This window comes from Oncorhynchus mykiss, chromosome 5 (assembly GCF_057628025.1).
Source record: "Oncorhynchus mykiss isolate SJ-2025 chromosome 5, ASM5762802v1, whole genome shotgun sequence".
NCBI lineage: Eukaryota > Metazoa > Chordata > Actinopteri > Salmoniformes > Salmonidae > Oncorhynchus > Oncorhynchus mykiss.
In genome coordinates, this window is record NC_143026.1 from 72,693,910 (window position 1) to 72,710,334 (window position 16,425).

At 41.0% G+C, this 16,425-nt stretch overlaps 1 protein-coding gene across 1 annotated transcript; it reads left to right on the forward strand.

Moving 5' to 3' along the window:
- The first annotated feature begins 3,572 nt into the window (after nt 1-3,572).
- Nucleotides 3,573-13,495, forward strand: LOC110524471 (histamine H3 receptor). Its single transcript, XM_021604158.3, has 3 exons — nt 3,573-3,855; nt 4,333-4,499; nt 11,668-13,495. The coding sequence occupies exons 1-3, from the start codon at nt 3,603-3,605 to the stop codon at nt 12,523-12,525; spliced, it is 1,278 nt and encodes a 425-aa protein (XP_021459833.2). The 5' UTR covers nt 3,573-3,602; the 3' UTR covers nt 12,526-13,495.
- The last annotated feature ends 2,930 nt before the right edge of the window (nt 13,496-16,425 follow it).

The window sequence follows — 16,425 nt, forward strand, 5'->3', positions numbered from 1 at the left end:
TGGGAAAGGGGGATACCTAGTCAGTTGTACAACTGAATGCCTTCAACTGAAATGTGTCTTTCACATTTAACCCAACCCCACTGAATCAGCGAGGTGTGGGGGGCTGCCTTAATCGACATCCACGTCTTCGGAGCACAGGGAACAGTGGGTTAACTGCCTTGCTCAGGGGCAGAACTACAGATTTGTACCTTGTCAGCTGGTATATACTGTATGTATATGTGAGTGTGTATATACAGTTGAAGTCGGGAGTTTACATACACTTAGATTGAAGTCATTAAAACTTGTTTTTCAACCACCCCACAAATTTCTTGTTAAAAAAATATAGTTTTGGCAAGTCGGTTAGGACATCTAATTTGTGCATGACACAAGTGATTTTTCCAACAATTCTTTACAGACAGATTATTTCCCATATAATTCACTGTATCACAATTCCAGTGGGTCAGAAGTTTACATACACTAAGTTGACTGTGCCTTTAAACAGCAAAATTCCAGAAAATGATGTCATGGCTTTAGAAACTTCTGTTAGGCTAATTGACATAATTTGAGTCAATTGGAGGTGCACCTGTGGATGTATTTCAAGGCCTACCTTCAAACTCAGTGCCTGTTGCTTGACATCATGGGAAAATAAAAAGAAATCAGCCAAGACCCCAGAAAAGATTTTGTAGTTCTCCACAAGTCTGGTTCATCATTGGGAGCAATTTTCAAACACCTGAAGGTCCCAAGTTCATCTGTACAAACAATAGTATGCAAGTATAAACACCATGGGACCACGCAGCCGTCACACCGCTCAGGAAGGAGATGCGTTCGGTGTCCTAGAGATTAGCGTACTTTGGTGCGAAAAGTGCAAATCAATCCCAGAACAACAGCAAAGGACCTTGTGAAGATGCTGGAGGAAACGGGTACAAAAGTATCTATATCCACAGTAAAATGAGCCCTATATTGACATAACCTGAAAGGCCGCTCAGCAAGGAAGAAGCCACTGCTCCAAAACTGCCAGAAAAAAGCCAGACATGATTTGCAACTGCCCATGTGGACAAAGATCGTACTTTTTAGAGAAATGTCCTCTGGTCTGAGGAAACAAAAATATAACTATTTGGCCATAATGACCATTGTTATGTTTGGAGGAAAAAAGGGGAGGCTTGCAAGCCGAAGAACACCATCCCAACAGTGGACCACGGGGGTGGCAGCATCATGTTGTGGGGGTGCTATGCTGCAGGAGGGACTGGTGCACTTCACAAAATAGATGGCATCATGAAATAATAATAAAATAAAGTGATGATCTTAACTGACATAAAACAGGGAATTTTTACTTGGATTAAATGTCAGGAATTGTGAAAAACTGAGCTTAAATGTATTTGGCTAAGGTGTATGTAAACTTCCAGTTGAAGTCGGAAGTTTACATACACCATAGCCAAATACATTTAAGATCAGTTTTTCACAATTCCTGACATTTAATCAAAGTCAAAATTCAATACCAGGCAGTGATGATGGTGCAGCGGTAAAACCTTTTGAGGATCTGAGGACCCATTACAAATCTTTTCAGTCTCCTGAGGGGGAAGAGTTAGCGTGGGATGCCCTTTTCACGACTGTCTTGATGTGTTTGGACCATGACAGTTCGTTAGTGATGTGGACTCCAAGGAACTTGAATCTCTCAATCTACTCCACTACAGCCCCGTCAATGAGAATGGGGGTGTACTCGCCCTTCCTTTTCCTGTAGTCCACAACCATCTCCTTTGTCTTGATCACGCTGAGGGAGAGGTTGTTATCCTGGCACCACACTGCCAGGTCTCTGACCTCCTCCCTATAGGTTGTCTCATATTTGTCGGTGATCAGGCCTACTACTGTTGTGTCATTGGGAAACGTAATGATGGTGTTTGAGCCGTGCTTGGCCATGCAGTCATGGGTGAACAGGGAGTACAGGAGGGGACAGAGCACGCACCCCTGAGGGACCCCCGTGTTGAGGATCAGTGTGGCATATGTGTTGTTACCTACCCTTACCACCTGGGGGCGGCCCGTTAGGAAGTCCATTGATCCAGTTGCAAAGGGAGGTATTTAGTCCCAGGGTCCTTAGCTTAGTTATGAGCTTTGAGGGCTCTATGGTGTTGAACGCTGAACTGTAGTCAATGAATGGCATTCTCACGTTCCTTTTGTCCAGGTGGGAAAGGGCAGTGTGTGGTGCAATAGAGATTGCATCATCTGTGGATCTCTTGGGATGGTATGCAAATTGGAGTGGGTCTAGAGTTTCTGGGATAATGATGTTGTGAGCCATGACCAACCTTTCAAATGGCTAATTTTAAAATGGCGTTTTACTGTCCCCAGCACAAGGTGCACCTGTGTAACGACCATGCTGTTTAATCACCTTCTTGATATGCCACACCTGTCAGGTGGCTCGATTATCATGGCAGGAGAAACTCTCACTAACAGGGATACAAACAAATTTGTGCACAAAATTTGAGAGAAATAAGCTTTTTTGCGCATAGAACATTTTTGGAATCTTTTATTTCAGCTCATGAAACATGGGACCAACACATGTTGCATTTATATTTTTGTTCAGTATATTATATATTTCCTTTCCTCTTGGGCCCCCCACGGGCCTGGGCCCAGGGGCTTCAGCCCCGGTAAGCCCCTGCATTAAACTGGCCCTGAGTACACAGAGAGATAATAGAGCAGAGTTTCCTAATAGGCAGTCTGCCGACCAAATTCGGCACTTTTTATTTTATTGAACAATGGTACATTTAAGCCACTCAACCTGGGAAACAGGTGCATTTCATTGCAGTATTGATGCACTAGTATTTAACCATAACTGTGGTCAAGCAAAATTGCAGAATGGTTTTGGCCACAGTTTAATTTACTTCCCTTGCAGAGTTAGCGTGGGATGCTTCCAGCTGTCCGGGGACATAGGCCTATACTCAGACAGGAACCATGTGTCAAGTGCACCTGTTTTTTGTGTGTTTTATTCTAGGATGAAAATATACACAAAAACAAAGCTACATGAAACCACCTTATTTTACACTCTCAATCCGTGGAAGATTTCTTTTCTCAGACTACCTCGATAAAAAAAAATCCGGCCATGATTATATTCAATGGTTTTATTCCAAGTAGAATACTTTTTCAATCAGAATATTCTGTTTCGTTTTCCATGCACATCCAGTCTACACTCTTCAGTGACAATTCTTGCTCCCGCGCAGGGCAGCGTACAGTAAATGCGCTACAAAGAACCTACTAGATATACGGTTGCGCGCTGTAGGTTAATTTAGTTTTCCATAATACCATAGACGCACCCTTCTCTATTGCACACTGAATTCAAAGCGCTCGCGTCGCTCACTAAAAAGTAGCACATGAAGCCGAACCTATGCTCCCGTAACCCGCCCGGTCACCTTTGAGGACAGGATAAATCACGTCATCCTGCAAGACAGCAGACACTGACACATTTAGTTTTAAATCTGTCGGAAGATATTCCTTTCATTCAGAAGTCAGCTATCATTTTCAAGACGACTTTTGCATTCGCTTTTCTGCGTCTCTTTTAACATATCTATGGAAATCACATTGATTAGTAGTTTCATAACGAAAGCAAGTGTAATGGTTGTATTATAAGATTAACTATGGGTGCTAATATCCTGGAATCTAATATAAGCACCAACTTCACTCCCGGCGGCTACACGGGGACAGTCCACGAAACTGGAGCGGCTCACCCGGGCTATATGATGGTGATTCTGGCCGTGCTTATGATTATTCTGGTAGTCGTGGTTGTGGCTGGCAACGCACTTGTTATCCTGGCTTTCATTGTTGACAAGAGCCTACGAAATCAAAGCAACTACTTCTTCCTCAACCTTGCCATTTCTGATTTTCTTGTTGGTGAGTAGTCTATTTTATTTATCTATTTTATATATCCTGTCTGTGGGTCTGCTATCTAATCTATTTGTCTGTCTAGTATGGCTCTGGTGGGATAATGCCATTTTTTTGTTCATTAAGCTATATAAGACACTGTCAAGTGCCATCATAATGGACAATAATTGTGGAAAGTAAAGAAATGTTTTTTTTTTGCATTAACTTTGAAAGAATCTTAGCAAAAGGTTTTCCACAAGGACATTTATAACAGATGTATAGAGCTCTTGAATAATTGATGGTTCATGAATGCAAATTAAAACCCAACACAGCTTTGGTAATAATTTTTCACACACAATGCTGCCAATACCTTTTCACACATAATGCTGCCACTTGCCAGCAGGCTTGTTTAGAAATTAATTTGCTGTGAAAATGAATTCTGGCATTGATTATGGAGCTATGGACACATTGTTCGGGGTTCAGTCTATACACAGTGTGTCCTTGCAGGTGCATTCTGCATCCCTGTATACATCCCCTACAACCTGACAGGCCGCTGGGTGCTGGGCAGAGGTCTCTGTAAGCTGTGGCTCCTCATGGACTACTTGCTCTGCACTGCCTCTGTCTTCAACATAGTCCTCATCAGCTATGACCGGTTCCTCTCCGTCACCAGAGCAGTGAGTATAGAGAGCTACCGTGCCACATGCAGGCATGCATGCACAACGTGCACACATGCACCCACATGCACGGTAACATTTGAAATGCTGTTTCAAATGCAGGTACTGCATGTTTTACTGTTCATATGGCCCTCCTGCCACCACGCAACTGCTTTACAAGGCCCATTACCAATACAGAGGTACTGCAGAATGGTTTGACAGTCACTGCCATTAGGACTAAAGGTTGACTCAGCGACGTGACATAGATGCAGAAAGTAAACGGCATGGGTCAATTTCCGCAAAGACTAAGAGCGTTGAACCACGAGGCTCAAATTCTCCACTGAAGCAAACCCATGCACATGTAAAGATACTGTGTGTGACCGTGTGAGAGCGAAGTATTGCATGTCTCATCTCATCTGAGTCTACCTTTAATACGTGTCCTGATAGGATGCACCGTGTTGCGGTGGCACTGACTCTGAATGAGCTCTGTTGGAAGTCCAGACAAAGTGGCTCGGTCCTTGTCGACCAGCGTGCTACTCTTTGATCTTCATCTGCTTTTGGGATGCAATCCCTGGATACTCTGGTCTGAATACTAAACTGGACATTGCTTTATCAATCGTATTGAGGTCTCCCTTGTAAAATACCTCAACGTCCTGGATAAATAAAAAATATTATACACCCTATGTTTTTGGGTGGGGTCAGTGAAGCTAAAACTTTTCATTTGTCTGTATACTCCAGCATTTTGGATTTGAGATCAAATGTTTTATATGATGCGACAGTACAGAGTGTCACATTTTATTTGAAGGTATTTTCATACACATCTGTTTTACTGTTTCGAAACCAATGCACTTGTATCTAGTCCCCCTATTTGAAAGTGTCAAGTATTTGGACAAATTCACTTGTAGTGTATACATTTAGTCAAAAGTTTAGTATTTGGTCCCATATTCCTAGCACACGATGACTACATCAAGCTTGTGACTCTACACATCTGTTGGATGTATTTGCAGTTTGTTTTGGTTGTGTTTCGGATTATGTTGTGCCCAGTAGAAATGAATGGTAAATATTGTATTGTCATTTTGGAGTCACTTTTATTGTATAGAATGTTTTTGAACATGCCAAAATGAATGTGGATGCTACCATAATTACGGATAATCATGAATGAATCGTGAATAATGATGATTGAGAAAGTTACAGATGCACAAAGATCATACCCCCAAAACATGCTAACCTCACACCATTACCAATAATGGGAGATTATCATTTTTTGGTGGGGGTATGATATTTATGCCTCTGTAACTTTCTCACTCATCATTATTCAGGATCTGTTATCATGGTAGCAGCCGCAGGAAGTAGGGGAGCTGCCGCATCGCCTGGAAAATCAGAATAAACAAATAATAATAATAAATAAATAATAATCACATGAGTGCCTAGGGCCTAGGGTTGCAAGTCATTTTTTAAAATCCAGTAATTTTCTGGAAATTTTCCATGGGAAGTTATGTTCGGGAACTTTGGACATTTTGCTTAAATTCATCAAAAAGTTAGAATATAAGAGTGAACCTTTTTTTGTGGGATAAACAAGGCAATTCTAGGTCTTCTGGCATATTTTGGTTAAACTGTCCCCAATTCAATGGAATTGCAACCCTCTGCAGGCACAGTGCATTCTTCCATCACATGTACAGCTGATTCTCAAGATCTTTCACACTAATGAGATGCTATTGAGCCCACACTACTACACTGTCTGAGCCAAGGACTACATGCTTTCTGATAAGTTTTGATTACAATACTGGGTGGGGTGAATATATTGTACATGACATACATCGTTTTTTTGTTATTTAGTAAATAGTAGCCTACAGCAAAGTGTGTTTAAATAATTTCTAACAATTTCTGTTACTTCGTTTTTGCTACCATGTGGGTTTTAGCTTGCTTAAGCCTGCTAACTGAGGAGTGTTAACTCACCTGTTTCATTTTAAAACATTTATCTTGCAAAGGAGTTGTTTAATCTAACTGCTTAACTATTTATCTGATCATGGAATTGTATTGGTTGTTTTTTTTACTATTATTTTCCTAATCTTTACAGGAGAATGCCATGGGCACTATCTGATGTGTGGAGACATTTCACTGCAGCTAATGTAGAAGGAAGAACTGTGTACATTTGCAAATACTGTGCCAAATCATATGTGAAGAATGCAACAAAGATGCAGACTCATCTGGCCAAGTGCATAACGTTCCTACAGCTCTCACAACAAGCGACCTCTGACAAAAGTCCCTCTACTTCTATTCGAGGTGAAAATGATGAATCAGACACCTTATCGATAGCAACAGCTCATGGTCCTCCTGGAATCAGAAGTTTTTTGACTCAATGGAGGAACGTAGTCAGAGTAATGATGAATGTCTTGCTCAAGCTGTGTATGCAACTGGTTCCCCTCGGATGCTCACAGGCAATGTGTTGGAAGAGATTTCTGAATGTGAGGTTGGATGGAGAGCATTTGTGAACAGCAGTTTTCAGTTCTTTCCACAGATTCTCGATTGGATTCAGGTCTGGACTTTGACTTGGCCATTCTAACACCTGGATATGTTTATTTTTGAACCATTCCATTGTAGATTTTGCTTTATATTTTGGATCATTGTCTTGTTGGAAGACAAATCTCCGTCCCAGTCTCAGGTCTTTTGCAGACTCCATCAGGTTTTTTTCCAGAATGGTCCTGTATTTGGCTCCATCCATCTTCCCATCAATTTTAACCATCTTCCCTGTCCCTGCTGAAGAAAAGCAGGCCCAAACCATGATGCTGCCACCACCATGGCAAGAGCATCCTGTCTGGTGCAGAGATCAACAAGGCCTATGGTGTCATCACTACCGTGCCTCGCCACCTCAGCCTGGATGAGGGCAAGGTTCTTGGCAGTCTGGCGAAGTACACTTCCAAGCAAGGGCTTTGGGATGGAGATGCAATACAGCAGTTGTGCCAATATATCTCATCAGCCACCTGGTGGAAGGGACTTTGTGGATCTGAGGCTCTTTCCCCTGTTGCCTCGATCATCCTCCAAATCCCACCAACGTCAGCCACCTCAGAGCGCAACTGGTCCTTGTTTGGGAACACACACACCAAAGCACGCAACAGGCTGACCAATACAGGGGTTAAAATATTGGTGGCCATCCGGGCAAATTTCAGGCTTTTTGAGCCTGACAATGAGCCACCCTCAATAAGGTTGGAAAGTGACATTGAAGATGAGGCCTCAGAGTCTGATGATCAAGAGGAGGATATTGAGAAGGTCCAGGGTGAAGACATGGAAGCCTGAGAGGAAGACAACCAAAGCTTTAGTTTCTAGACTATCATTTTACAGATGTATGTTGAAAATGTTTTTGGGAGATGCGATGGATCATTAGGGATCATTCAATATTCCCTTTCTTTTGTTGTTCAGTGAAATCATCCCATGTGGATAGTCAACTAATTTAATTAAGGTTAAATATGTAACTAAATATTTTTTTTATTTCTATTGGAAGGATTTCATCATTTGCAATTGTCTACTTATGATAAGGTAAAATGTTTTTATTTGTGTCTCCATATTATATGGTAAATATATAAAATGCAAAAAAACGTCTACATTTAAATGGTATTAATATTAAATTGCACATATATCCGTTAATTCCCATATATTCCCACGGAAAGTTTCCACCGCTGAATATTCCCCAAAATGTCCAACCCTAATTGGTCCTTTACTAGTATTAGTGGACCGATATAGACATCTATAGTGTGGGCGCAAATATATATTTTTTCAGCATCTTCACTTTGCAATAAGCAATAAGGTCCGAGGTGTTGTGGAATATGGCCAATATAACCACAGCTAAAGGCTGTTCTTAGGCACGACGCAACGTGGTAAATTGGCCATATGCTACAAACCCCCGAGGTGCCTTATTGCTATTATGAACTGGTTACCAATGTAATTAGACAGGTAAAAAATACATGTTTTGTCATACCTGTGGTATACGGTATGACAAATCAGCCAATCAGCATTCAGGGCTCGAACCACCCAGTTTATAATTAAGAACAGTATCCTGCTAGATTCAATAGTTGGAATTGTAAGAGTTGTTGCCCTGTCCATTTCTCTGAGATTGCCATTCTAATGGGATCCAGAATGAACAAACCCTTTCCTCAAACATCCACATCAAACGGTGCAAAGCTATGGGCAAAGACACAAAACATCTACATCAAATTCAATATTTTTCTTCATCAAATAACAGTATTTGTGCAGTATTAATATACCATCCTTACAAACCACTTAATGGAAAATGGAAAAGGAATGAATAGACCATTTCAGTTTTCACATTGAAATAAGTTGCATTTCAATGTGTTTCATGAAACTGGAAAACAAATATCAAGCAAGTATTTCTATATTTCACAAGTAATATCAGATTAACTGTTTAGTACAGATAATTATCAGACTCAAGTTGCAAATGCTGGTAAACACTCAAATACTGTACATTTAGTTTAAATATTTTAACAGAAGTTGTGCACTTGGCCTTTACTAGTCCTGTATTAGCAGACCAGATATAGACATCTTCAGTGCAAGCATTGTTTTCTCAGTGAACCCCCCCCCCCCCCCTCCATCGTCAAAAAAAATGCAGCACCCCCACCCCCAAACGACTTCCCGCGGCTATGGTAGCATCCACATTAATGTAGAAGTGTTCAGAATGACACAATACATGATTTACCATTCATTTATAATGGGCACGACCATCATCTGAAACACAAACAAAACAAACTGCAAATGCATCCAACAAGTGTTTGGAGTCCCAAGCTTGACGTAGTCATTGCATGCTAGGAATACGGGACAAAAAACTACAATTTGGACTAAATTTAATACACTATAAATTAATTTGTCCAAATACTTATGACACCTTCAAATTGGGGACTAGATACATAAAGTGCTTTAATGTCTAAACGATAAAACAGATATGTATGAAAATACCCTCAAATAAAAGGTGACATTCTGTACTGTTACCTCATATAAAACATTTGGTGTCAAATCCAAAATGCTGGAGTACAGCTTTACTGTCCAAATATATACATAGGGGTGTGTACTTCATATATATTCCACGTGACTATGCAGAGCATTCAGAAATGAAATGTTAACTAAATAGTTTTGTTGCCCTATGAAGGGGCACTCTCTAAGCATGATATCATAGCCCAATCTCTCTCAACCATTCATCTTAAATGCTAATTTTGGCCAATCAATATTTTTCATGACAATACAAATATTGATATTTTTTACACAGCACCAGCAAGACTGCCACCTTATTGTGACCCTAGAGGGGTTTTGTCACTTTGTAACTGCTGTAGTTAATTTCCTTGTGGAATTTAATATGAACTATTATATACGCACTCACCCACCTAGACAGAAGACACTGATTAATGAACCCAAGGGTTCATGCAACAGGCAGTCTTTACAAACAGTTTACTGAAGGACATGGAAACAACATGACTTTTAATGGAAGTACGAGGAGAAACTTTGATGAACATGCTCAGGGAGGCAAGTCGACTAGTTATGTCCTAATGTAAATGCTGCTGTGTACTTTCACAAGTTAAACAAAGCACATTTGAATCAATGCTCTTTGTAGTTTTACATTTACATAATTTAGCTGACACTTTTATCCAGAGCAATTAGGGTAAAGTGCCTTGCTCAAAGGCACATCAACACATTTTTTTACCTAGTCAGCTCAGGGATTCGAACCAGTGACCTTTCGGTTACTGGCCCAATGCTCTCAATGGCTAGGTCACTTGAATTTGTTTGACTTTGTTTGATTTGAAGACTAATGCAAAATAGTCAATTGTTTTGGTGGAAAATTGATTGTTCGAAGTACTTTCTTAGAACTATGTCTCCAATCTATTTTCTGTTTCGGTCATTTGCTTATCAGCACAATGGCTTCCTGAGAGAGGAATGAAATGCAGATAGTATTAAAGCTATGTTTATGTAGTATGTTGATGTAGATATTCAAAGTCTCTACATGTATAGGAAAGAACATGCAGAACATCTGTGACTGGTAGGTATCAGTAGGTTCTCGATTTTGGGTATGTAAAGGGTCACTATACTTTATCTGGAGCTGCATAAGTGAATGTGTCATACAATATTTTATCATAATAAAATATTGTTTTTTACATTCAAACATTCTACAAAGTTTAAAAGGTTACTTTACAGTGGTTGTAAAGTTTTCTAGCGGAATATCTTTCTGGTTCCCTGATTAACAATGATTACATATTAATACATAATAAAACAAGTACAGTACAGTGCTGCATGTAGTGTTTGATAATGAGTTACAATGATGGAAAATAACCCCTGTCTGTAGAGTGTATGTTTGATCTTGTTATTGCTCCCAGTGCTCACAGTCTCCATGATTGACAGCAAAGTCAGTATACCTAGACGCAGCCATGACAAACAACAAAGTCAAGTTGTTCAGTTTGATGACATTGATTTTGATGACATCTCAGCAATTGTTGTTTATTTGATCGCCAGGAAAAAAACTGCGAGAGACAGAGGTAGGTGGGGAATCGGGGACCGAGAAAGGGAGGTGAAGATGAACAAAGCAAACAGAGAGATGAGGTGAAATGGAAATGGAAGGTGAAAAGCTCATTCCTGGGTGAAGAGAATGGTGAAGATGAGAGGGAGAGAGCAGACAGACAGATGTGCCTCCACACTCTCCTGTATTATTATTCAGTATCATACTCAGCCTAAAGCTCTCCTGCTCCTCTGGCTTCACTGACACACCATGGAGGAGGGGCTCTTGAACCCTATCACCCAAGGAAATAATACCTCCCCCATAAGTCCAAATAAGGCCTTAAAGTAATGGATCCAATACACCTCTACAAATGTTTATATTTATTTTACCTTTATTTAACTAGGCAAGTCAGTTAAGAACACATTCTTATTTTCAATGACGGCCTAGGAACAGTGGGTTAACTGCCTTGTTCAGGGGCAGAACAACAGATGTGTATCTTGTCAGCTCGGGGATTCAATCTTGCAACCTTTCTGTTACAAGTCCAACGCTCTAACCACTAGGCTACCTGCATTGAGAGACATGGAATTGATTATGCAGTTTATTACATCTGTGTTTTAACAGAAATATGGTGATATTATTATTAAATGTTACTGTGAGGTATTGTATGCTATTTTTCTCACTTCACTTCTCTACTTCCAGGTGAAATATAGAGCTCAGCGGAGCATGACCCACCATGCTGTGGTGAAGATGGTGGCTGTGTGGGTGTTGGCCTTCCTTCTCTATGGCCCTGCCATTATCTTCTGGGAGCTGGTTGTGGGTAAAAGCATTGTCCCTGCCGACGAGTGTTTCGCTGAGTTCTACTGCACCTGGTACTTCCTACTCAGTGCGTCTACGTTTGAGTTCTTCACCCCCTTTATCTCTGTGACCTTCTTCAACCTGTGCATCTACCTGAACATCCAGAGGAGGAACAAGAGCAGGGCTATCCGTAAGGAGGACACCAAGGCACACAGGGACAGGGGCAGTCTCAGGGACGGGGGTGCTACCTTGTCTGTGTTTTTTGTCAAGACTTGCAAGGTATCATCGAGCGAGCCAACCGCTGTTTCAGAAGTGACAGAGGAGAACGAGGAGCTGTCGCCATCCTCCAGTGGGGAGCCCAGCAGCGGACACACCTTCATTCAGAGAAAGAAGGGCCCTTCCTGCAGGAAAACTTCCAGGCTCCTCCAATTCCAGGCCCCCACCGTGCCATCCAGCAGGAGCTCAGAGGGCTCCCGCCTCTCCCGCGACAAGAAGATTGCCAAGTCGCTGGCCATTATAGTGTGCATTTTCGGGATCTGCTGGGCACCTTACACCCTACTGATGATAATACGAGCGGCCTGTAGCGGGCGATGTGTGGAGCACTACTGGTACGAGGTGACGTTTTGGCTCTTGTGGCTGAACTCTGGTATTAACCCTTTCCTTTACCCTCTCTGCCACAGCAGCTTCCGAAGGGCTTTTGCTAAGATACTGTGCCCCAAGCGTCAGTCTGTCCAACCTCACATTGAGACCCAGTCTTGCTAGTGATGCAACGTATGGCTGGCTGGGAGTCACTGGAGTGAGAAGACTACTGCAAATGGATATGGATTTTTTTCCTCAGGCATTGTGGAATGTTGTGTACATAGCTCAGCCATGAATAGGAGTGTGAAACCCTTTTTTAGATACTCACTTTGGTCTTTGTTATTCAAATATGATAGAAAAAATGTTATTACTGATATCCCTGTTTTTTTGTTTCAGACACATCAAATCCTTCTATGTGCGAAGTTTGAAACTTGCACTTAGAGGGTAAAACCAAGTGTTTGTGTTTACATTTCAGAAGTGAATCTACATATACTGTAATATTGAAATACTACTTGTTGTAGATATATTTGTTGTGTTGTTGCTAATGCATTTGGGTGTGAATAGCGTAGGTGCAGATGCTCCTAGGACTGGGAGGAAATCTCAAATCTTATCAGTGCTTCGTGTCTCTGCCAGTTATAGATCTGAATGGTACTGGTATACTTGTAAATGTGCTATGTAGAAAAAGATTTTCACTGTTATTTTCAGTGAAATGTGAAAGAATAGTTCAGTGTAATACCAAATCAAGTGTTCCTTGGTGTGTGTGATTTCCATGTGTTTACCCCTACTTCTACATCACTTTGTTGCGAACATGGTGATGACACAGAGGTAATATACAGATGTAGGATCTTAATTTGAGCCAGTTTGCTAGAGCAGGAAAATAATAATGCAGCAACAGGAAATGTGAATGATGATGCAAATTATAATCAATGGACATTTTGGTAGGGGTTCATACATTTTTCATAAGGGTAAATCAAGTCTTCAATTTCAATGTGGAAATTACAAACTTCAGAAGCCTTTTTAAACCTTTTTTAAATAGTGGGTTCTGTACTAATGTTAAAGAAAGGCTGAGGCAGTGATACTTTATGAATAAATATATTAACTCAATAATAAAACGTCTAAGGATGGTGCTACACCATCTGGCATGAAAAGAAAAGGGGACAGTTTGATGCAAAATCTTTAAATAAAAGTTAGAATCTAATAACAATAAAGGTTTTATAAAAAAGAAGGGTTAGAAAATCTACACACAATACCCCATAATGACAAAGTGAAAACAGGTTTTTAGAAATTGTTGCAAATGTATTACAACTCAGAAATACCTTATTTACATAAGTATTCAGACCCTTTTCTATGAGACTCGAAATTGAGCTCAGGTGCATCCTGTTACCATTGATCATCCTTGAGATATTTATACAACTTGGAGTCCACCTGTGGTAAATTCAATTGATTGGACATGATTTGGAAAGACACACACCTGTCTATATAAGGTCCCACAGTTGACAGTGCATGTCAGAGCAAAAATCAAGCCATGAGGTCGAAGGAATTGTCCGTAGAGCTCCGAGACAGGATTGTGCCGAGGCACAGATCTGGGGAAGGGTACCAAAACATTTCTGCAGCACTGAAGGTCCCCAAGAACTCAGTGGCCTCCATCATTCTTAAATGGAAGAAACTTGGAACCACCAAGACTCTTCCTAGAGCTGGCCGCCCGGCCAAACTGGGCAATCAGAGGAGAAGGGCCGTGGTCACTCTGACAGATCTCCATAGTTCCTCTGTGGAGATGGGAGAACCTTCCAGGACAACCATCTCCGCAGCACTCCAATAATCAGGCCTTTATAGTATAGTGACCAGACGGAAGCCACTCCTCAGTAAAAGGTGTATGACAGCCCGCTTGGAGTGTGCCAAAAGGCAATGAGAAAAAAGATTCTCTGATCTGATGAAATCAAGATTTAACTCTTTAGCCTGAATGCCAAGCGTCACATCTGGAGGAAACCTTGCATGGTGGTGGCAGCATCTTGCTGTGGGGACATTTTTCTGCGTCAGGGACTGGGAGACTAGCCAGGATTGAGGCAAAGATGAACAGAGCAAAGTACAGAGAGATCCTTGATGAAAACCTGCTCCAGAGCGCTCAGGACCTCAGACTGGGGTGAAGGTTCACCTTCCAACAGGACAACAACCCTAAGCACACAGCTAAGAGAACGCAGGAGCCAGAGCCCGGACTTGAACCTGATTGAACATCTCTGGAGTGACCTGAAAATAGCTGTGAAGCAACACTCCCCATCCAACCTGACAGAGCTTGAGAGGATCTATAGAGAAGAATGGGGGAAACTTCCCAAATACAGTTGTGCCAAGCTTGAAGAGTCATACTCAGGAAGACTCGAGGCTGTAATCGCTGCCAAAGGTGCTTCAACAAAGTACTGAGTAAAGGGTCTGAATACTTATGTAAATTTGATATCAGTTTTTTAATTTGAATACATTTTAAATAATTTCTAAAAACCTGTTTTTGCTTAGTGATAGTGTGTGTAGATTGATGAGGTGAAAAAAATATTTTATCCATTTTAGAATAAGGCCGTAATGTAACAAAATGTGGAAAAAGTCAAGGGGTCTGAATACTTTCCGAATGCAACGTATACAACAGTCTTTTTACTATAGGCAAGATCAACACTGATAGCAGCAAACATGTATGGCAGCAAGACTTTCGGGTGACCATCGCTAATTGTGAATAGGAAGCTATTCTTGCCAATGCCAAGAAAATATGTTGTTCCTATACAACTCATCAGCTACAGTTTAAGATGTAAATATGACCCTGCATGTTTTGGGGTATGTCCCAAATGTAAGCAGCAGAAAGGTACTAATGCACATATCATCTGGTATTGTCCTATTGTTACAGATTTCTGAAAAGAGGTGAAAAGGGCAATTTCAAATACTTTGGGCTCTCCAATTGGTTTACAGCCTCTCCAATACCTTCTGCGTCTACACTCAGCTAACCCTGCACTGAAATATCATAAAAACTATTTGATCTAATGTGCTACGCTGCTAGATTAACAATTATTCAATCATGAATAGATAACACTAAACCAAAACAATTCCTGGTGGCTCAGAAATCTGTTATGGTTGTTTCCCCTGGAAAGACTGACTTTTGTCCTGAAATGACGTTGAACCAAGGTGGAATAGATGTTGAATTGACGTCTGTGCCTATTGAGTTGATGAGATTTTTGCATATCTGGAGCCCTGTAGGTTCAATTTATAGGAGAACAGTGTGTGAATATATTGTTGAAGGGGATTGCCAACCCATAATCCACCAAGCCTCTGAGTGTTGCTGTTTTGGTACCATTGGAAATCAGTACTTTTAATGATTTGTTTGGGCGGGAAGTGGAATAGGGAGAGGGGTGGGAAATTATTAGGACATTGAAATAAGCTTTTTCTTTATCATGGAAGCACATTTGTCAAAAATAAAAACTGTAGATTACAGTGACATTGCTATTTTTTGTTCTTTTCTTTGTCCCCCGCGATAAAATCGGGGAGGGGACCGTGCATCTTTCACCACCTTTTTTGAAAAATGTGTCTGTATTTTGTATATGTCGATTGCTCCGTGTTATTGTTGGTTTTGTCTGTATGGAAAACGTCAAATAAAAGGATTGAAAGCCTTGTGTCCTAAACACAGGGCCCTACTCATGAGGTCCAGTGGTAGCCAGGTGCTAGGTGTGGATACACAAGGCTAGATAGAGAGGGTGGAATCTGTATAGATGGCTATTTTCTTCAACAATATTGTCATAAACAGAATTAGCAACATTTTCCATAACATAAACAACCAGAAACAGCAGGGCTTTTCACATATACCCATCAAAACATGTTCTGTTCATTTGGAAATAATAATTGGAGTCTGCCAGTGTGAATGGCTTTTTGAAGGGATGAGAAAGTCAATAAGATTTTGGGGCACTTTTAAAAGGTTAGCAGATGTTGGGGGAAAATCGACGGAGGTTTTAGTAACCTGGACAGAGACGGCGGTGGACTTGCAAATGGAAAACAAATTGAGCAGTAGCACCATTGACATTTGTTTCTGTTCACAGCAGGAGACCTGGAAATCCA